The sequence below is a fragment of the Corapipo altera genome, unplaced genomic scaffold (assembly GCF_003945725.1).
Source record: "Corapipo altera isolate COAL_440 unplaced genomic scaffold, ASM394572v1 1b, whole genome shotgun sequence".
NCBI lineage: Eukaryota > Metazoa > Chordata > Aves > Passeriformes > Pipridae > Corapipo > Corapipo altera.
In genome coordinates, this window is record NW_020884881.1 from 13231697 (window position 1) to 13255351 (window position 23655).

Sequence of the window (23655 nt, forward strand, 5' to 3'; positions counted from 1 at the left end):
GATAGCACCCTTTGAGTATTTAAGAAGACTGTATAACATCAGAGATCCACGTAGATGAACTTCTGGTTACAAGAAGAGGAATGACATAATATAGAAAGTTTGGTAGTTGATGGTCCACAAGGGGGTCACTGTGAAAAAAGCCCACAAGCTTTGATTAGGGTCATGCCTAAGGCCCATGGTGTTTTATTGAAAACCTAAACTCAATGTTTTTTAGGTTTGCTTCTTTTTTAAAAAGAGTATGAACAAGAACAACAACAAAAGGAAATAAATTAAACATTTCCTAGACTTAATGAAACAAAAAGAAATAAATCTTGATATATTTTATTGCATTTAAAAAGAAATGTGTTAATATAATAAAATATTACTTAGTTTTGTGGTTTTCAGGGAGAATTCTGTAGAGAATCCTGACTGTAGTTATATTTTAGCAATATATGGGGGGTTTGTCATTAAATATATATTTAAATATTTATTTAATAAAGGTAAAGCAGGGTACAAAGAAGATTGTAAAGATATCAGTTAGAAGATAAATTTCTGCAGGAGATAGAAGTATTCAGTGCATTTCTTTAGTGAAATTTAGATGGTGATCGTGAAGTTTGGGATTCTCTTTCGGAGTGATTAAAACTGAATCAGAGAAAAGTAGGATGTCTCTGCATGGGCACAGACATGCTGTGTTAATATGCTTACACCATAAGTTGGCAACGGAAATGAAAATATTTTTTTTCTGCCAAAATTAGATCTATAGTAAAATAAAACATTTTGCAAGTAAAAATAACAACTGGGAACACAGATATGAAAAAAACTTCTTTACAACGAACCATAAAGTAAACTCTATAATTTCTTGTCATCCTAGTAACAAATGGTTCTACGGGATAAAAGGAATCACCAAGATAAAGAAAAGATTCCCATCATGGATTATTAGTAAATTAAGACTGTTCACTCAGCTTGAATTCAGTATTTCATTTCCCCAGGTTAAGAGATCAGAATAGATGTAAAATATTTAAATATTTAAAATATTTTACAGATCTAAGCTGCAGAAGTACTTTAACTGTTAGCTTAGAGAAAACTCAGAAAAACTCAGAAATTAGTCCAAATATTTTAGGAATAAATTATGTTATATAATTTTCCCCTAGTTTCTAAATAAGAACTTAGCTTTCAAAAAGGTTAAAAAAATTAATTAATATTCCAGGAAACATGTTGAGTGTTAGGTGTCAAGAATCTCATAAAGCTGTCTTTCAGTCAGCTTCCACACTAATACATACCAAATAACAAATAAAAAGTCATATTGATTTTAAATAGTTAACCCTTGATTAATTTCAAATAAACATCTTTCAGTTCAGAAGCACAATATTTTAAAAGACCCACTGCCAGTAGAAATGTGTGTTCAGACAACTGCATCTCTATGAAAAGCTATGGCATTTAGGTTCTAAATTTACTTCTGAAAATAAAAATTCTCCTTTTTTATTTTGCAGAAACATTTGAAAATTCTATTCAAACATTTTAAGGCAAGACAATGCAAGTCTGGAAGAGTACCTGGAATTATAACAGAAGTATGTTTTATTTCAGTTTTGCCACTACTTCTTTTCCCATTAAGAATGTTATGTCACATTTAACAGTCAGTCTTGGATAAACTTCTCAGGTCAAAATGTATTCTCAAATACTCAGCTTGAGAATATTTTATTTTACCATTTTTGTGATGCATCATTATTAGGCAGATTGCTTTAAATCTACATTGATAGTTCCTTCAAAGATAATTCTTAAAAATAGCCTAATCAATTTAGTCTTTCAAGGAGGAAAAAATTAACCTTGTCTACTGACCAGTATTTCCTTATCCTACCTTATTATCTAAATTTTGATAACTTTAAACAGAAGTCATGGTCAGCCTCACGTCAGGTGACTATGCTAAACCATCCATCCAATTAAATTGATGTAATCTGAGTACCAAAATATAAGTACCTCCTTATGATGAAGGATACTGTTCAAGTTGTTTGGTCTTCTGGACAAAGAAAACAAACTTGTTCATCAATTTAGAAAAAGTATTTCTTCTTTCTGCTCATTTAAATAAATTTAGTTCGGGAAGCTTTAGCAAGCTACTAAAAACCCAAACAACACTATAATTGTCAGAACATAAAAAGCAATACTTACCCTAGAGTTCTTTACTTAAGCTTCTGCATCAGTATTTTGCTTCCAGGTTAAATATTGAACCAACCAGGCAGTACTTAGGGACTTAGCATCAACTAACATTTGCTTTATAGTTACCCCGAGCCATAGCATTTGGTATTTAAAAGAGGTTGACACTGAAAATTCATTTAAAGGTCCTCTTCACTTACTTCATGTTTTTACAAATAACTCACTGATTAAAATGACGGAGAACACAAAAAAAAATATTAGAATAAAGTAATCTCACGTGCCATCTGCATGAGACATAAGTAATGCTATTTCCAAATTTAAAGGTGTGAACACACAATATCAGAGATTTGAAACAATCATTTTTCAATCTCAGCTGTATTAAACCTGAGCTATTCATTTATGCCTTATAAGAAACCAGGAGAAAAATAGTTTTGAATAGCTTCAGTTTCTCAGCTATAACAAAAAATATCTTTAATCTTAAAATACATTGAGTCAAATAATTTAAGTAATAAAAGTCTCTTGCCTGTCTGTAACTGTTATTTAAACTAAAAAACAAAAACAAAAGAAAACAACAAAAAAACCCACAGAAGTTTTATTGCTTCTTTAGTAATTTAAGGAATGCTGATGTAGCACACCAAAATAAATACACAACACTTTATCAATATCTTGATTCTTGAATAAATCTTATTTATTATCACACATAAGACCTTCCATGAGTAAATGATAATGCACTTTTTCCTAGTTTATTCGAATTGGGGGTTTTTTTGAGGAAGAATATTCTCACTCTCATGGTTTCATTTCCCAGCATTTCTAAGGGCTTTTTTTTCACAGAATCATAGAACCATAGGATGGCCTGAGTTGGAAGGGACCTTAAAGATCATCTAGTTCCAGTCACCCCTGCCATGGGCAGGATCACCTTTCACAAGACCACTATTGCTGAAGAATATTTCTTCTTTTCAAGCTAATAGCCTGAGATACCCAAGATAAGAAAATACTGCCCAAAATTTTAAAAATCCCAGTCAAAGAGATATTACTTCAGTCAAGATAAAAATCACTATAACATCAAACCTGAATTTTTCAAGTCTTTCCTAAAAGTTTTGATTGCCTGCCAGTGCTAAGTACTACTATATCAAAATACTTTATCAATAACCGATTTATATATATGTGATGCACTACTGAAAGGCAAAATTTATGTTCACTGCCAAACTTACTATCAAATAATATATAGTAAACACAAGATTTTAAGCAGTAGAAAAATTTTGACTGCCATGAGAGTATTAAAAAACCAGCATGTATATTTGATGATTATTAAGGTATATGAACCATCAATTAATTGTAACTTTATTTATGACTGGTTTAATGTGTTCTGAGCAGGAAAAGCCCTTCTTTCTTGCTGGTAGCTGTCCAAACATATTCAAAGTGATGCTGTCATGTTCACGACACATTACTTTTAACCTGACACTTTAATCAACTCTTGAATGCTAATCAAGTAGTGACATATGGAAGCCATATTTCTGATTTTAAGGAACTAAAGTAGGAATAACTACACAGAATAAAGCAAAACTTGTTTGTGTGCTCTGCCTAACACCTTCTCTAAAATCTACACCAGTACAGACATACAACCAGAGCAAGATGGAGCATTATGAATCTCAGACAGCAAGGGCACATGGTGGTATCCACTGGGAAGATTACCCTCACTTGCCTTGTGCCAGGGATTTCCTCTTACTCCTGGCCTGAAGTTCCTATATACTGCCTAGGGATAAGCATAGTACAGTTTTAACGAGGATTTAGAAATAAGACTTCTGCTATTCCTAATAGGAGATGCATGACTAATTCCCAGTGCATGTGGTAGAAAGACGACCTGAGGGTCTGTTCTGTTTTCAGCTGCAGATTGATTTTATTTCAGAACGTAAATGGAACTCCTGAAAAATCCTGAATTAAAAGCCTGATTTGGGTCTATTTTATTCGGATTGACCTCCCCTGTGGTGAGACTGCAATCCTCAGAAACAGGTAAATAAATTAACTCCCTAGACTTTCCCCTGTCTCTGCTTAGGTTTTGGCACCAGACCCAGGGAAGGAAAAAAAACCAAACAACCAACTTTCATAATATTTCTTTCTGCAATCAAATAAGCCACAAAGTAATAACTGGGACGCAGCAAATGGATATTTTGTAATGATATATCATATATTTTTATGGTGAAATAAAAGGTACTACTTCACAAGAAGCTCATCACTGTATTTCAAAATAAGCAAATTATTATACATGTAGGAAGCCAAAGAATATTATTCTATAGCACATATTAGTTTTCAAGTTTAAATGGGTGGTGCACCATTACAGAATTACTAGCCAAACCATTTTCCCATTTTCAAAAATCTAAGTGGACGGGAATTTCTTATTCATATTTTAAAAAATCATACATAATAATAAATAATAACTGCAAGAAAAATGAAACTTAAATAAGAAAGAAAGATTTAATAGATAACATATTGATGATCTTAAAGGTCTTTTCCAACCTTAGTAATTCTATGATTCTATGATTAAGAGTCAGTGAATCTCAAATTCCCAGCTTCATACAGAAAAAAATTAATTAACGTGACAAAGTGTGATTGACAGGTCCAAATGAAAATTCAGACTGCATGTGGCTCTAACAGTAATTGTCCCTCTGCCTTAGAGACAACAACCTGCTACTGTAAGAGGCAGGGGAAGGGAAAACCAATCTCAAGGAAGAATAAGCAAGTCAAATATTCAGTCATTGAAAACTATTCTGTGAGATTCAAAGAGTAATTCTTTGTTTCTCTTGGCATCCTACAAAACATACATAATAAAGGACAAAAAAATGAAATCTGCTTCCCAAGGTGTAATTCAGTAAAAAAAAAAAATTAGCTTCCAAGCAATAAAAGTTGTAAACTGTGTCTCATCCACTGTTTCTAAGAAGGATTTGTTGTCATACCTGAGTCGTAAATGCTCCCTAGCACACTGTGATGTAGACAAGGAATTGCAGATACTATTTTCAAAGTGTACAATTGTTCCCTAGCATAGTGGACACTGAAACCTCTATCGGGAAATGACAGGTTAGCTCCTGTGAACAGGAAGAAAAATGAAAACAGTGTTCTAGATATGTTATCAGTCTTTCCAGGTTATAAAAATTGCTTGTAGATTATATTGTAAAAAGATAAAAACATAATTCTACATTGCTGAATGACTACATTCCAACTGCTCACTGTGTTCTGATGACACATGGACTTTGCAACTATAAAATAAAACCTGGTGATCATTTTGTGTTTGTTGAGAGGAAATCTGTGATTTTGAAGTATTCTCATGCTGTTATGTCATGAAAATTCCATCTGTAACTGAAGGTTACCCAGCCACACAAGAAGTTGATTTTTCTGACATAGAATTACAGTCTTCCTGGTAATTTTCTATGCTTTCACATTTCTGGTAATAAATATAAAAGTCAGATCCAAAGAATCATGAACCATATATGTTGCACGTGCAGTTGCCTCTCTCCAGAAATGTACATTTCTTTTTTTTATTTTCATTTTATTAGATACTAAAGTTGTACCCTTCCTATGGAAGTCATAATCTGTCTTCATTTTTAGGTCGATGGGATTACCTAGCATGCATTTTTAAGGGATAGAAGTGTCTTTAGGAGTACCACCTAAAATCTTAAATTCAACGTAACAACAAAACATTTTACATTCTGTTATGATGACAATCTCATATCAGAGTTCACATGGTGTTTATAGATATCCTAATAATGCAAGACAAGGTTTTATAACAGTGAAGTATCAATTCTCTTCAAACAAAAGCAAAGGAAATGTCCTGTCAGTTCTCTGTAATCCTGCATTTTAGGTGCACTTTAGCACTTATTAAAGCCAGAATCCCAGAATAATCCTCTAGGTCTGTCAGTCAAGCACACCATGTAAGAATACGAGTTACGATGATTCTTTCCCCCATCATACTGACATTTCCATTTTCATCCCTGTGTCATTTATGGAAGTTGCACGCAACTGTGGCCATGAATTTTAAAAAGCTCAGGGTCACACTAGGGTCTCTTTCCTCTTGATGAGACTTTGAAAGAGGAAAAAGATTGCACACTAGAAATTAGGACCCTAAATTGAAAAAAAAAAAAAAAATCAAAACTTAAAAATGTATAGATCCTATTTAATTTTCCTTCCCCCTTTTTAAAAACATGTAGTCACTTTGAATGCTGAAATGTCTTCTTATTATATGAAGATTTTTGCTTGATGATGAACACAGGAAAAGGAACTTATTTACACCTTGAAAGATAAATACTTCATTTTGAAATACAACTAATGAATCCTCAGTAGAATATGAATTTTTTTCCATAGTTTAGAAAGACTTTATGCAAATTCTCTGCTAAAGTCTGTTACTGCAATTCTAGAAATGCACTGCATGCAGTATTGGTAATACTATCTCACACAGTATGTTATTTACCTGAATGGTACCTGATTTTTGGGATACTCAAAAATATTTTCAGAACTCACCTCTGCCTGAGGCCAAACAGCATGTAAATAAGAGCTGTCAAGAATTGTTTGTTTTAAATGAGAACAGTATAGAGAAAGAATGGATCAGAAAGTTAGAATATTTAAGTTTCATCTCATCTCCAGTTCCATTTGTGAAACTCAGATCCAATCCCAATGGATCTCTTTAACTGTGGCTCCTACTAATTCATAAATATGTCTATATTTATGAATTATATATGTCTATATGTCTAATAGAGCACATCTCTGAAGTGTTAGTGAAAGAAGTAAAAGTGACAGTAACCACAATCCTGCACTAAAAATGGCGGCAAAAATTTAGTTTGGAGGTTATTTGTTTTAAGAATGGGACCCAACTAATGAGTTTAGTATTAAAATATAAGATCACTTTGTTCACATGTTACTTACAGCCTTCATAAATATCTGTTGGTATGTGGACTGCTGCATGTTGGTAAGACGTCTGCCGTCGGAAGACAGGATCATCTTCAAATACCGGTCTGATTCTCTGGCTGCCAGATTCAGTGTCATTCTTTTCAGGCTTTTTAAAGAAAAACATGTAAAGGGTAAAATATTACAAATATGCTAAAAACAATTCCATTCACATTTGCCTCTTTTTACCTAAATGATTCATAGCCTTTCTTTCATTGCTAACATTTTGTATTTGTGTACAAACACAATCAGTTGCTCCAGGTCCAGAAATACTTTTGTATAGTTTTCTTTTTTGAGTTATGCAATGAAAGTCAGTGAAATGAAGACCTGCAAGAGAAAAGTAAGAGCCTAACAACTTACATGTCTACTTTTTTCATAAGCACACGTAATTTTTACAACTATAATGAAAGGCAAGTACATTACCTTTTATTATGTTTAATAATTTATACTGAATCTTAAATATAAACACTGTATCTTATTATTTTCCTTCTACAGATTATACAGTAAATCACAAACCTAAAAATGATACCACTCATATACGTTTCATAAATGGATTTTTGAGAAACTGTGGTGTAAATTCAGACAAAGAAAGGAAATTAAGCCTTCTTAGAACTTCTGACTGAATCAGGATTTGTTCACTGGTCTATTTTAACAATGAAATCTCATGTACTGGCTATATCTGACTGGGTGGAAATGTCCCCAAATGATCAGGTGCTCACCATCATCTCTCTGTCTTAGGTTCCCATCCTCTCTTACCTGTCTGCACCCTGATACACATTTCTTGATTCCTTCCAATTGATTCAGTCAATTTGGACTAGTTCTTAAAAATTTTGAAAAGCAGAGATTTTTCTACCTCATTTAGAAAAATTACATGGAGTGTAGAACCAAGGAGGTAGAGAAGGCCCAGGAGGAGGTGGCAATATCTTCACCTGTCTCAGCTGCAGCTGGAACAGGAGGCCACACGACATGAGTCGACTGCCACTTAAAGCAATAACAAATCAACCGTGATACTGAATGGTTACTCAGGCCAGCAATTGTAGGCAATTATAAGGATATTTTTAATACTATAGAGTCATCAGTTTCTGAAAATGTGTTACGCTTGATAAATAGTGCTGACAATGAAGCACCTGCTGGTCAGTCAGGCATGCGTGTGCTGAAGCTATTCTGCTTATTATTATCCCCTATCAAAGTATAGGCATCTAAATTTTAACTTACCCGCAAAGTCATCTAATGAACTGCCTATGTTTTCTCATCTGCTTCATCACAGGGTTACAGACAAATGGTATACTAAATATAGACTCAAATGTTGCCTAAAGTAAGCAGCAGTCTCAGATTGTGTTTCCAAAGGAAACCACTTCCTTGAAACCAAAGGGCAGAACTCATCTAACCAGAGACATCTACTGTGTTCAACAACATAGCAGTGTTGTGCTCATCATCCCAGGCTGCCTTCTTAGGCAAGGAAGAGAAACGGTCATGTTTAGAGTACAATTCATCTCATCTTAATTAGATGCCCATTTTCCCATGACATAAATCATGCTTTAGAAGTGTGTCTTACTTTTGACTGATTGTAAATGTAGCCATAGGGTAAATCACCCAGATGCAGAAGTCTGCAATACAGCTGTCTAGAATTAGGTGAGATGGATCTCATAAAACAAGTTTATTAAAGTTTTGGTAGAAAAGAAGGTGGGTACTAATTCTGACTACTTTTATGCAGTACAGCTGCTATATTTTAAACTAAGTTCACCTTGTTACTTAGTACCTAACCCCACTCTGGGGGTGGGCAAGAGATTGGGAGGGGTCATAGCCAGGACAGCTGACCCAAGCTGACTAAAATGATATTCCACAGCTAAGGATGTTGTGCTCAGCAATATAAGCTAAGAGAAAGGAGGAGGGAAGGCAGGTATTCATCAAGGCCCTACTTCCCAGGAAGTGTCTGGACATCACATGCTGATGGGAAGTAAGGAATAATCTTTTTGTTTTCTGTTGCTTCAATGCGTGGCCTTTGCTTTCCTTTATTAAACTGTCTTTATCTTGATCCACGAGCCTTTAATGGTCTTATTTTCTCCTCTCTGTGCTGCTGAGGTGGGAGTGTGATAGAGAAAAATGTGGTAGAGGACTTGGTGGGCAACTGGCAGCCTGTCCAGGTCAATCCCCCACAACCATTACACCTCACTCTGAACTGTGCAAACTGGAGCAAGGATTGGTACAATTTATGCATTATATGATTTGAAATATATGCATTATGATGGCTTCAGACAATGTAATTTGGCTCAATTTTTACATAGTTTGTTGTTGTTGCTCATTTGTTTAGCGTTTTTTGGGGGGCAGGGGTTTGTTTGGGGTAATGGTGGTGGGTTTTTTTTGGTTTCTGGTTTTTTTTTGTGGGAAGAGGGTTGCTTTGGTTTTGCTTTTGTTGTTGCTGTTGTTGTTGTTTTCTTCTATATTATCACACAGGACTTTTTCTTCCCTCAGAACTGGAATGATAAACATTAAGAAAATTCTGGAGTCTTCTTCACAAATTATCTTTCAGCTTCATGCTGCTCAAAGTAATGAGTTTGTCTAATTCTACAAATGCTATCCCAACAATCAATCGTTCATGTAACAAAATTTCCCTCCTGCCTGAGAGTAATTTGATTTAAAAAAAAAAATCCTAACTATTATTTCTGAAATTACACAACTACAAACTCAGTGCTTTCACAGATAAATTCAGAAAAGGATTGAGAATCATCAGGGCACATTATTACAATAAAACACCAGAATGAGTGAATGTCAAAAGATTTCTTTCAACTAATTTTCCACAAGATATATTTGAGAGGGAAGGGGTATGGTAAAGAGAAAGGGGGTAAATATAATTATAGAATACCCTGAGTTGGAAGGGACTAGATAGGATCATCAGAGCTCAACTTCTGGTCCTGTACAAGACAGTCCCAAGAATCACACCATGTGTCATATGGTCCATCCTAGCGGGTCTTGCACAAAAGTTTTCATATTACAATACATTTAGATTTTTGCTTGAAATTCCTGAAGCATCTGAACATAAAAGGATCATGTTTCTTCTTTTTGATATTTAAATTTCATTCTAATTAAGAAATACAACCTTTCAGTCTCTCCATTCACTCATATGCTATAAAGGAAGATTCAAGTCTCCTGCCAAAATTTTATTAAACTTTGCTGAAAATTAAAGGGTTTAGTAAATAGACTTGAATGCCTTAAACTTTCAAACATAAAATCTACTTCTCATATCTCTAACAGCACACATGGCCAGGTGCCCCTAAAAAAGACTGTGAAGAAGACTCGATCTGTTATTCTTCATACCAATGTTCCATGATACCAAAAAAACTCATTAATCTAAAAATTATTCTCAACTTATTAATGCAGGGCAGTGGATCTATATCTACATAAACTAATGTAGAAGCTTTCATAGTCTTCTTGTTGACTTTTCCTGGGAGTATTTTGTGATGTACAGCTCTCATATCGAAACAAGGCATCAATCTGTCCCAAAAGCCAAAGACATCAAATGACAATTTTTTTTTTTAAATTACATAGTTTCCTTTACACAGGAGCATTTTGTTCTACTAAATCTAAAGCTCTTGACTAGTTCTGCACACAACAGATAAGTATCAGAAGCATTTTATGTAAATTATTGTTGAACTCACTTGGGCCAGTACCTCCTGACCAGCACAACCAATGGTGTGCCAGGCCTTACACATCAAATTTATAGTGCATCTTTCTATAGAAAGTCAATCTATATAGTTTTCATTTGTCAAACTTAGGAATTTCTAGTAGCTTACATTTAAATTAGGAAAAAAGATAAGGAATGCTTAAAAAGAAAACCCTCAATATTATTAATTACTTTAGTCTGGCATTTTTATTAAAAGCCTGACAGATTGTGGTGTCAGTTGGTACAGTTTAAATACCAAGTTAAACTTTGTTTTCAGGAAAGTAGCAAAATAAATATTTTGAAGGAAAGTGATCCAGCATGTGAATACAATTAAAATCCAACTCCAACCAATTTCTCTCCCAAGTCAGGAGCTGAAATGCAATCAATACTGGCACAGGAAAATCCCATGGGAGATGGTGGCTGAAGATTAATTTTCTATCTATTCAAACCTGGCCTTCCCTTATTGCATTACATTGTTACCTACCACTGACAGTCAGCAAAATAACTCACTCATTTCTCTGCAATGAATTTCCAGTCCAATTTCTCTCTCCCTTGAGAGACAGATAAAATCCATTTCTCTTTTCAGTTCACGTGCCATTTCAAGACTTTTTTTTTTAACAAATAAAGTATTTTTTTCATATGTCTACCATTCATCATCAGAATAAAAGGAAATTGATATAGCAGCTAAAATTCGGATGAAGTGAGTTTTTCTGTAGCCATTCTTTGTGATCTTTTCTAAATCACTCTTGGCATGATCTGCAATAAACTGGGAGCTTCCTTCTGTGGTTTTTTTATAAGCCAAATACATAACAGAAATAATGCAACTTCTTTCTCAAGGGCTTTGTGAACATAAATTAATGTATATACATGAGATAACTGGGAGCTTTATGCCAAGAAGTATCACTGAAAGATGTGTCTAGAAAAGTAAATATCCATTAAAACAAAATCAAACCAGGTCATTTCAAGAAACTATGACATAGTTTAGCTGCCCATTTCATTGCAGCAGGACATATCCCGATACCTTTTTACAGCATTCAGCTACTTTCCATCATCACAGCTATGAGAAGATGAGCAGATTTTGTATCTCTACTTGTAAATTTTCATTTAGTTGAAAAATACTGGTTACTGTGGAAATCAGAAGGTTTGTTTGCAAATATAAAACTTATTTTTTTCTTCTTGCAGCTGTTGAAAACTGAAGATCAGAAAGCTGAAGCTAATTTAAAAAAAATTATGAGTGAAACACGGAAAAAACCCACAAGCAAACTGAAGCAATCTTCAGTTGTTTTCTGAAGACAGACTCTTTTCAGGAACAGTGTAGAAGTTTTTCAAAGCATCAGAACAGATTTAGCATCACGACAAAAGAATAATCTTTCAGTTCCTGAATAGAAATCCATCCAGAAACAATGATACCTGCCTGTTTTCATACTTATGTAAAATAGAAACGAATTGGTAGGTAGTATTTTCCATTGCCTTAGTATCCAGGGTCTGTCCCTACCATTGCCATTTTACAGAACAAATGTGGAGATGAAATTATAATTGTTGTGGTTTTATAGACATCAAAACTCTTGCTTTGTGATTCCTTTCTGTCTTACCTTGAAATGAAAAAAAAAAACAAACAAAAAAACCCCTATTTTTCATCTTTAGGTTTCTACCTGGTTTTTATTTCCTAATATCTGTTGAAAATAAGAAAATAAGCATAGAATTTCGCCTTCCTCTTTTTTTCTTTTTTCTGTTTTACTCAATTTTGCTGTTTTGTTGGGTTTTTTTTTCCTCCCTGAGGAAAGTAATGCTGTAGAACTACACACCCAGCACCTCCAACACTGCTTGTGGCCTGATTAAAATGTTACACTGGGCCTAACAGAGAGAGTAAAATGAGATGCTGCTTGAAGCACACAGCTCAGCAACATGCCTGCAGCAAGCAAAGGATGGGAACACTTCTTCTAAGGATGAGATAGAGGGGAGTTAATTTTGAAGGGGCAGTTAGAACACATTTCTAATAGCCACAGCACTTTCACATCATTTTAGGTAATACATTGAGTGCATTGCCTTCTGATAACATTTTTTTATTTCCTTTTCAATAGCTGTGACTTTCCAGCTGTGGGAAAACTGCTGAGTGTGTTTCTGTGGTTGTGACAGAACTGCAAGCAGTTTATTTCATTTTCATTGGTGTGTCAGTGGGGGGCTGCGGAGTCCACTCAGCTACTTGAAGATTTTAAGTGAAAGTGGCATCCTTCTGTTTACTCTTAGGGACAAAACTCAAGTAAAAGGGTTACAAATAAAATAAGAAAACAGTTGGCTCAGAACTGAAATATTCTTACTTTATTCTTACTTTATACAACAGGGAGGTGTTAAGCATAAGAATATGAACATATGCATGTTCACATGCATAAGAATAAACATGCATAAACATAAGAACATATATATGAATATATGTAGGGTCTGGTTAGATTCAGAAAGGAAAGTAGTAGGGAATTTAGTAGGGAAATAGTTTTATATTTGCATCCATCAGTATGTTATGCTCAAGGGCCATTATATTTAATGTAGATGCAAGATGCTTTCAGTGCTTTAAATGTTTCCGTATGCTTCTAATGCATCAATTGGTTAATGTATGTCAGAAAGAAAATGAATGGAACTCTGGATTGAATAGTTATATTTTAAAAAATTAAAAAAAAAAATTACAGCAGTCATTTTATTTTCAGTGTTCTGCCAACTGAGTAATTTCAGTATGTATCAAGTATAGAGAGAAAATAATTTAAAAGTATTTCTTTGCTTCTTAAGCTATTTCTCTGAATGCAACAATCTTTGGGTAATAATTTCTATACAGCTACTTACAGGCTTATCTACTATATACAAAACTATATGATATTTTATGGATAGTTTAAAACCATTTGGGGAGGTTATGCATTCATTTATCTGACTTTATGGTTCACACCTTCTGATCAGAACTTTTAGATACACATAAAATTATTATAAATCTCAAACATAATAATGTTTTCTTTTTATTTGTATCCCAACCTGTTCACAAAATTCACTGCATCATGACTTTGGTTTCATGAATAAATGAATCCTTGATGTAATTAATTTATCAAATGTAAGGACCTGGAAATCTGGGGACAGGCTTTCTAGCAGGGACTCTTGAAATAAGACAGGGGGAAATGGTTTCAAACTAAAAGAGGGTAGATTCAGCCTAGATATAAGGAAGAAGTATTTAGCTATGAGGGTGGTGAAACACTGGAACAAGTTGCTCAGAGAAATGGTAGGCACCCCATACCTGCAAACATTCAGGGTTGGGTTGGTCTGGGCTCTGAGTAACCCAATCTGTTCCTGCTCACTGCACAGGGTTGGACTGGATGAACTTAGGGTTCCTTCCAATCCAAAATATTCCATGATCCTATAAAAACCTTGTAGCATTTCAGTTAACTTCTTGTAACATTTAAGTGAATTACATATTAGAGAAACAGATGAAAACAATTGGGTTTTCTTAATTTCTTCATGTGGAAGGATTTTCAAAACAGAAATCCAAGGTTCCAGAAATCTTCTTCTGTTTGAAAGATTGAAAGATAGTAATAAAGGAATTAGCAAAATTGTAACAGCAATTCTTTCAATTTTCCAATGATTATACAAGAATTTTATCATCAATGATGTGAAAAAAAATGCTGACAGCACTGATACTATTTATGTTTTGAATCATACTCACACGACCTATCCTTGCATTTTATAGCTATTGGTAGCAAATCACCAAATAAAACTTCTATACAATTTTGCAGGTAGGAAACTGAAAAAGATAGCCTGTTTGCAATGACATGATGAACAATTACCCAGCTATAAAAGGTAGGCAGCACATGACAAGTATTAAAGAAGGAGGTCCGTGGTAGACTAGTGGTCCAAATGGGAGAGAACATGGCAATATATCATACTAAAAATTCAACTGTATTTAGCAGTTTTCCCAGAGAAGCAGGATTACACACCCGCATAGATTTATTCTTTTTACCTGAAGATAACTATTCAAACTCCTACCCAACCTGCCAAAGGGAACTTGCTCTACTTTGCCAGCCAAGACCATTCCTCCATCTCCTTGATGCCTGCTTGAAAACTAAAATGCTAAATTGCCTGAGCCAGCCTGTTTAAGCAACTAATGACCAGTGAGTTCAGGGAGATCACCTACTCTGATTTGAAGAGGTAGAGATTTTATTTTGTAAGTGTCCCAACAAGGTAAGGCTCAGGAGGTTAGATCAGACAGCAGGGTGAGGTGCTGAAAATCTGAAACCAACACAGTATATTAGAAATTGATGTAATTTACCTTAAAGGGACCTATGCAATCAGCTTGTTTTTCTTAAAACTGACGTGATATTTTAGTAAGTTAGGATATGTATTTCTTCAAACCTTGATTTCTTATTTAATAATCACAAAGGAATTAAAAGCTATGTTCTTTTCCCATTATTACAGATTATATCTGACCTTCACTGCAAATCTGCACAAAGTCTGCTGTAGTAACATCAGTATGCAAAAATTCATTTCTGTCCTGTCCTATTTTCTGCTGAACTGCAATGTCAGATAAAATGAAATGTGTATTTTAAATATTTAAGCACGTAAGAAGTATAAGACGTATTTATCTTCCTAAAGATAAATGTGACACTTTCCCACCTCCAATCCCCACAGTGTTTCAAGGATGATTGAGAACTGCCTCATAGTGACATCAGCACCCTTGAATCCATCTCAGCTGGTCCCATGGACATGTGTGTGTATGTCTGATTAACCTCAGTGGTCCCTAATTCCATCCCTTCCATTCCTGAAGGTTCAGGCAAAATCTCCATAGTTCTCCTGACCTTTGCATCCTGGTCTGGGATAAATCAGGGTTTCAGGACAAGGTATTCACTAAGAGTGATTTTCCTACCTGCCCTTAAATTACCAGGTGTTGCACAGAACTACCTACTTCAGCATCGACTATAATAGGGGTTTGACTGGACAAGATAATATCATTAATCAACACTAGAAATATAGGGCCATATTAGAAGAAAAGCACATCTTTAACTGATTGAAGTGTTACTAGGAGTTCAGAAAAGCCCAGTTAATTATTAAACTGAAACAAAAATCCTTTAAAATTCATAGCCTCCTTCATTTCACTCAAATATGTAATAAAATAAAATAAAAATATCCATTATTGACAAAAGTTCCATAAAATTCTTAGTCATCTAAAATTTTGAGACCAAAATGCACTCTAGAGAATTTAGATATTTCATACATCACCCAATTAAATTTCAAACTAGGAACTGTTCTACACTTATTGGAATAAATTGCCCTGTCTACCTTTTACCATCCCCACATCTGATTAAAGATCATATCCCTGGAGAGCAAGAACTGTTAAATCATCTTAATGCTTCATTGGGAATTAGTTATAATACCAACTGAATGTGAACATTTAATTAATTTGATTTTTTTTCATCTGATGCAGTTGTCTTTGCCACGCTTTGCTAAGCCATCAACTGATCCTGCTTCACAGTGTCTTCTTATCTTCAGTCACACTGGTTAGGTCCAGATTTTGCACATCCTGCAACATATTAATTGGTTATTGCTCCTGCTTCTTAATTTGTACCATCTTCTGTGTCAATTACAACATTAATAGGAGCACAGACCTGCTTTGAGAAGGTTGGACTACACAACCTCCAGAAGCCCTCCTAATCTATTTTTTCCCCCACTAATGGGGCTCAAAGCACCATATAAACATCCCTTGCTAATTCAAGCTTAGGGCTAATTCAAATTTAGGGCAGTTTTTCACTAATGAAATGGTAGTTGTATCTAGGTAGATAAGAGCTGTAGGTAACACTAAACCATGCACTGACCTATGGACCATCGAAATTCCCTGCAAACGAAATCCATATAATAATTTAAGTAACACTATGTAAGACTATTTATATGTTTTTTAAAAATGCTAGTATGGTGAAATCTTAAAACCAAAATAAACTAGAAGAATAGTATTCACAGAGATTAAGGGAAATTTAGAAGGATATTCTGCCGAAGAATAGCACATCAGAAGAAAAAGAAACACACAAACGAACAAAAAGAAAATACAAAGGGGAGAAGAAACAGGTCAACCTATAGATTTTGAAAGAATTTTTAAAAAGTCAGTAAAATAAAATGCTTAGGTAAAAGGTCAGCTGAAGCCAAGTTCAAATGTTTTTAGACCTGGACAATGTGATTTCCCACTGAATTAAAACTTATTTGCAATGCACACCATAAAGAGAGGAGTAAGAATACCTTTAACACACCTTTTCACACACCAGTTCTAAAACCCATGAAAGATTTCAAGTCTCAAGGCAGAAGCACAAATGGCCTTTCACAGCCACGTGGGCAAGAAACTGAAACAGGCTACTCAGAGAAGTTATGGATGCCCCATCCCTGGAAGTGTTCAAGACCAAGTTGAATGGCGCTTTGAGCAACGTGGCCTAATGAAAAGTGTCCCTGTCCATGGTAGCAGGGTTGGAACAAGATGATCTTTAAGGTCCACTCCAACCAAAACAATCTCATGATTCTGTGAAATGCTTTTGAGATGAGCTTAACTGGTTACAGCATCGTGGTAATAATGCCGAGGTTGCAGATTCGATCCCTGTACGGGCCACTTAAGAGTTGGACTCGATCATCCTTGTGGGTCCCTTCCAACTCAAAATATTCTGTGATCCTGTGAAGTTAAACCCCAAACTGCTTCCTACTTAACCCTACTCAAGGCATGACTCAGGTGCAGAACTACAGAGTAAATGACCTTGTATGAAATGAGAGGATTAAATTCTGAAGCTCTGCTGCTTTACCATACTTACGGCATGTACTGGAAGCCAGAGATGTTAATTAGGAGAATTTCAGGAGAGGGTAACACTGGATACAATAAGCAGGCCTTAAACTTCACAGAATAGATCAATTATCCACTTACAAACACGTACAAATTAAACGTTGATGATACTAGATATGGTTGTCCTCTTCAATCTATTTTTTTTCCATCTGTTCTCCAAAAAACAGAACATGCTGTGGATGGGTATAGAACTGAGTATAGATTGGGTATGCAAAGGCTACGGAAAGTGATCTGTCCCTTTGCAGATTACATAGGTCAGTTCAGAAATGTTCTTATTTGCAGTCAGGGGCAGTGCAAGAAAAGGTAAGGAACTGCATTTCAGATACCTGTACTACAGGGAACTCCCTGAAAATTCCAAAATTGTGTAATGTGTAGATTATTTCCTGTTTGGTGATGTATTTGGAGTCATAAACCACTTGGAAGGTATCTCCATGAAAGGCAATATGATGTTATGTTTCTGAGTTAAGCAGCATTTCATCTGAGGAAAGCAAAATGATATATTAATCTCCAATCAACTAATAATAATTGTGTACACTTCCCAGAATGGAGATTCCAGAGCGTCTTTGTTCCATATACAAATTGAATATTGAAACAAATTTTGTAATTATAATATTTACCTCTAATTTCAGCCATACTTATGAGGAAGGTCTTCTTTGGTCATTTGTTCAATCTAACATATGCACAAGCAGCAAATCAACAGAATCACAGAGGATACACTCACCAGCACATTGCCTTTGTTAGTTTTTTTTTTACCTTGAACTTGAAAACATGCCTTGAAGATTTTGGTGACTTACATATCTTGAGTCTAAATACTAAATCTTATTGAAATATTTAAGTGCTCCATTCCAGGATTCTTGACATGACTTGTGATTTTCAAAGCCTACTTCCACCTTCGATCAGTCATGTGAAAACATCAGATGGAGTCATTTCTTTTGTTTTGTACAGCTGAAAAATCTCAGTGTGACCCACACGTCTCAAGGTGATGTCAGAACACTCGTACAACATGTCAGAACACACACAGCATTTCTATCTGTAATCAGGCAACAAAGTGCTTGCTAAAAATCACTGCTTCAAATGCTGTAAACATCCTACGACAGGTTGCTTTTATTTACCAATAAACAATTACACTGCATTCACTGCAACTGTTATCACTCATGAATTTGATATTAGTAGGAAATACCCTGAAGCAAGAGATTTTCCATTAAACTGATGAATCACTAGCTTTGGGGCTGAATTTTGATCTTTGATGTGGCACAAACTTAGCCTCCACGGGGAGACTTCAAGCACTGCTCTTTTGTGCAAATGTGCCTTCAAGGTAGGATTCTCTGCATTAAGAACATTCTCATCTTTTTTTAGGACACTGTCGACTACAGTTATCACTCTTGCCATTATTATTTCATAACTCTGTTTCACAGGTAGGAGATAGCTTTGGGGCAGTCATTTATTTCATTATCATGTATTTTTCATTGCAAGCTTGAACATATATTCATTTGGGAGAAGGGAAGACTTGCACAAATTTGATTAAAGGAATATAAACCTGACACCTATTTTTTCAATCATAATACTAAAAAAAAAAAAAAATTAAAAAGAAGGAAAAAAGCAAGAACCCCTGCTCTGTGTGGCAATAGATCATTATAATTTCAATAGGAAGCTCAAAGAAAAAGCTTTTTCCCCTATGGAACTGGACTCAAGCTTACGTATAATGCCTTGAAATGGAAAGAACTGACATGTTTCCCAGTGATACTTGATAAAGGCACACATTCCTCAGTAAACAATGCAAAAAGTCTTGGTACTAAAGCAGACAATGTCAATCATGCCTTCACTATCAGTTCCAATGCTTATTTTCCAAAGAATGGCATCCAAATCACACTGTTAGATAAAATAGGATTCCTGATGTGAGCAAGAAATGTGCACAGCAAGAACACTGGAATATGCATTTTCCTAAAAGATCTGGAAGTCAAAGTACCATGAAGTTACTAGAATTAATAACAATATGTCCTCTTGTATTGGAAAAAAAAAAAGGATGAAAATGAGATGTAAGATAAAAACATAAAAATAAAATGCTTTTTGTTATCTTATAACAAAATTCACTTCTATAACAGAATCTTCACTACAGCAAGAAGTGCATATTTTGGCCATAATATTATTTTTATTATACACTGCAGTGCAAGAGAAACAATTCCTTAAAGTATAACCAAATTGCTACATTAAAAAAAAAGATAAAGTATGGATCTACCTTTTTATCGCAGTTCATTTTCAAACATATTAATTAAAATGAAATTTTTAAACATATGTATCAAAATAAGTATATCCGATGATATCTAGAATATAGTAAATTAAAAGAGAGACATTTAGGAACTTGTTGAATATTTGAGAAGCAGAGGACAGAGACTTGGAATACTCTCAGGGATCAGAAAGTACAACTACTATGAAATTCTTTCTGAAAATGGAAAAAAGTTAGGGAATCTATGAGATTCTATCAATTTTTCCCTCCTAGTTTCATAAAATTTTAGGTTTATTATAGACTTAATTATTAATTCCAAGCACTACATTCCAGTAATAAAAGATATAGGTTAATATTTTAATCAAAATGAAAATGTAGTTGAAAAATATGACATTTATTACAGATTTGTGTTCTAATGAAACTTCTCTAAGGCTTTAAAAATGTCTCTATACGAGTGCATCAACAGTCCTACTCAGACAGTCTTTCATTATAAAACATACAATTTATACTAGCAAAAATCTTCTTTCTCTCCTGTAACTAGCTAAGAGGAAACTACTCTTATAAAAGAGTATATATATATATATAAAAAGGACTAGAATAGGGCATTTGTCTCTATAGCTAATACTCATTACAGAGAGAAACCAAACCAAAACAAAACCTCAGTAGAATCCATGTCATATTGATAAGATTTGGAATAAGTGGCACAGATGTAGATCAACTTCTCAAAGAGTTCAAATGCAAAATACCTCCACCAAATATCAGTCAACCAGTATTTCAGCCTATTTACAAGTTTGGTCATCAGGCCATTATAGTGTTATGATTCTCCACATACATAAATCTATCACATACCATCAAGAGATGTAACATTAAACAGAAAATACGAGAGCTAGGTATGTAAATATGTGCAAATATCTTGACCTGCTAAAAAACCCTAGTAGGTTCAGACAGAGAAAAAAATAAATGTAAAGATAGCTGCAACTTACTTACATGAAGAATAGCAACAGTAAAAATAAGCCCTGAAGAAATATGCTGTATATACAACAGCTACTCATTGGCACTTTTCTGATTGCAAGGGACTGCAAATCACAGTTATCGTCAGGTTATCTAACTACGCTTTCCAATTTCTATGGCATATACTTTGCCCAGTTACTCATCATAAATGAGAATAGCTGGGGCAAATTCTTTATAACTCATTTTAACAATTTTTTCATCATTGAAATAGTAAAGGACAAAGGGAAGATGAAGAGAAACACAACACATCTTAATTGTGACTCTAATGTAAACCATATTGATTGTCATACAATGAGAGCAGAGGGATTAAGAGACCTAAAGAAGCTAAGGAAGTTACTCTTGGTAGTCTGCCTTATTGTAAAAGCAGGCTAGATTCTCTACAGTTTAGCACTTAAGCTCATCCTAAATTATTTGAGACAAATTTCTCATTGGAAATGCCTATCCTTCACTCTCTGTGAAATACTGAAAAGTCACTAGCTTTAGCTCAGAAAAAAAATGATACTTTGAAATCCACCGGTAGCTAAACCCAGATAGCAGGATATTGATTTTCTTATTTGTATGCTGGCACCCAGACCCTGTGAAAGTACTGAGATAAAACTGCTCTTACATATGCAGATAAAAGGGAGCTTTCTAAAGGTATGTCTTATCAGAGTAAAGTTAAAAAAACCTTGAAAAGCTAGAGGAAATCTTTATCTGTCAGATGACATGTAAAAGCAATCCCTGTCCCATCTTTCTCTGTAGTGTCAGGGCAGGTCATTACATTCAGTCTCACTTTTCAATCCAGCAACTGGTAGCTGTTGGACTTGCAGACACCTGGCATCACCCTTCTAGTCTCCTGAAAAGTCTCTTTATACCTGTAACCTTTGAGACTTGATCACTGGAGTCTCTCAGCTCCAGACTCTCCTCCAAACTGACCATATTCAGATGCCATTTCCCCCTCAAAGGTTCCTCCTGACCCAAAATGCAGCTCTTGAGACATTGCCTTACAGAGGAAACTTTTCTTTTCTGATGTTCAGTTACGAAATGAATAATATATTACACTTGTGTAAATTAAATAATTCTACTATTTTTCAATATATGCTATGAGGGGGAAAGCCAGAAAACTCCTGAATTCTTCTGGTCGGAGCTAAAAAAAAAAAAATACCATTTCTTAGATCAAATTTGGATTTAGATCAGACTTAATTACAAGTAAATCTGGGATAATTCATAAACAGACTTCATTTTCCTAAATTAATCACAGCTGAACATAAAAGCAAATTTTGCAACCCTTGACACCATAAACTAGTAGTAAAGGCAAGACTTGTGAAAGGGTACAAGTAGAGACCCAATAAACTTCTAGTGCCACTGTCAGTATGCCTCTAAATCTCCAAGTGTCTTCTTGGGAAGAAGCAAACCCACCAGTAGCATGCCTCTTAGATAACCATTCTGTTCTCTGCTCACTGCTGCCCAGTAATTACTTTGAGCATAACTTCATAGTAAAAAAAAAAAAAGTTTGGAGGGTGGAAATTATTTCTAAAATGTTTGTTAAAACATGATGCCAGGATTTTTTTAAAATATGTACATTCACAACCAACTATCCTTTCTTATTTTTACAATGGTTTTCAACTTGATGTAGATATTTTCATCCTTATTTATAATGCTCTAACTCAATAGCTACCTTTATGCTACAGGTTAAGCTCAAAAGGAGCTAATTTTAAAAAAAAATATTCCAAAATAACAAGGTATCACTGCATTAGGAATAATTCCTAAACCACGTGGCACAGACAGCTTGTCAGTTTTAAGAGATACAACTGACTGCTCCCAGTTAAAGCCTAGGGAGTAAGACCTACAGGGGAACTGTAGACTTCCAGTGTGGTCTGGCTAGTTTCACATTAAAGAAACATTGCTTTATTTGTAATACTTAGTCCTTTAAGTCAAATCACTGAAAAATTTTCAATCTTCTTTTCTTTAGGCTCTTGTAGCTTGTGCAGGAAAGAGTTTATGAGACCATGACAAGAAGTTACACTAAAAAATTTGGGAAAAGAGCAAGATGCAAAGAGGAGATGAGAAGGAATCTATAAACAAGATATGGGGTCATTATTGGAAATAAAATGGAGACTAGCACAAAGAAGAGGAAAGAACTAAGCAGCAAAAATTACTATAAATAGGGTGGTGGTACAAAGGATAAGAAGGGAAAACAGACAAAGCAATATGAAAACTAATGAGAAAGAGCATCTTAATGTGGTACCACTCGGTTGTCCAATAAAACACTGCAGCATTTGTCCAAATACAACAATAAATTGACACTTGCAAATTAAAGTGCACAGCACAGGCTGCAATAGATCAAAATGAAAGGGTTCTTGGAAAAGGACAGTGAATGAAAACCTGAGAGACCTGTATTAAATTACAGGTTTGGCCATTATCTTCCTATGAGATATGAAAAATGGGAATATAATGCCTCCTACCTTGTTGTGATGATAAAACTCATTAATTACCCTGAAGTGCTCCCACATTACAGACAGCATTGGGGAGGGGAAATAAGTAGAATCTAATTGCTGTTGTAGGATAAACAGTACAAAAGGTCTATTACTGATTGATGGACTATGGGGTTACAAATTGATCATTTTATCTGAGACTGAGAAATCCAAAGGCCAAAGAATGATTGACCTTCACATTCTTGTTTGTTTTTTAAGTCCAAGAAAACACAGTGATTAGATTCAAAAAGGCCCACCAAGACAGTAGAAGAAAAATGAGAGAAGGATCTCCTGAATGTGGCACGCAAACAGGAAGAAGGAAAGCAAACTGTACTGCAGTATATACAGAAAAATACACAGAATTTAAGTTTAAGAAGACTGTTCTTCTGATACAGTTGTAACTTTA

At 34.7% G+C, this 23655-nt stretch overlaps 1 protein-coding gene across 3 annotated transcripts in view; it reads right to left on the bottom strand.

The window, feature by feature from the left end:
- Positions 1-23655, bottom strand: part of CACNA2D1 (calcium voltage-gated channel auxiliary subunit alpha2delta 1) — a 383720-nt gene that overhangs the window by 154422 nt on the left and 205643 nt on the right. For all 3 annotated transcript variants that reach the window (XR_003527084.1, XM_027639551.1, XM_027639552.1), the window contains exon 6: positions 7039-7168. Coding sequence is in view for 2 of the 3 variants with exons in the window: in XM_027639551.1 (XP_027495352.1) it covers positions 7039-7168 (130 nt within the window). In the remaining variant the exon portion in view is untranslated. The remainder of the gene's footprint in view (positions 1-7038; positions 7169-23655) is intronic.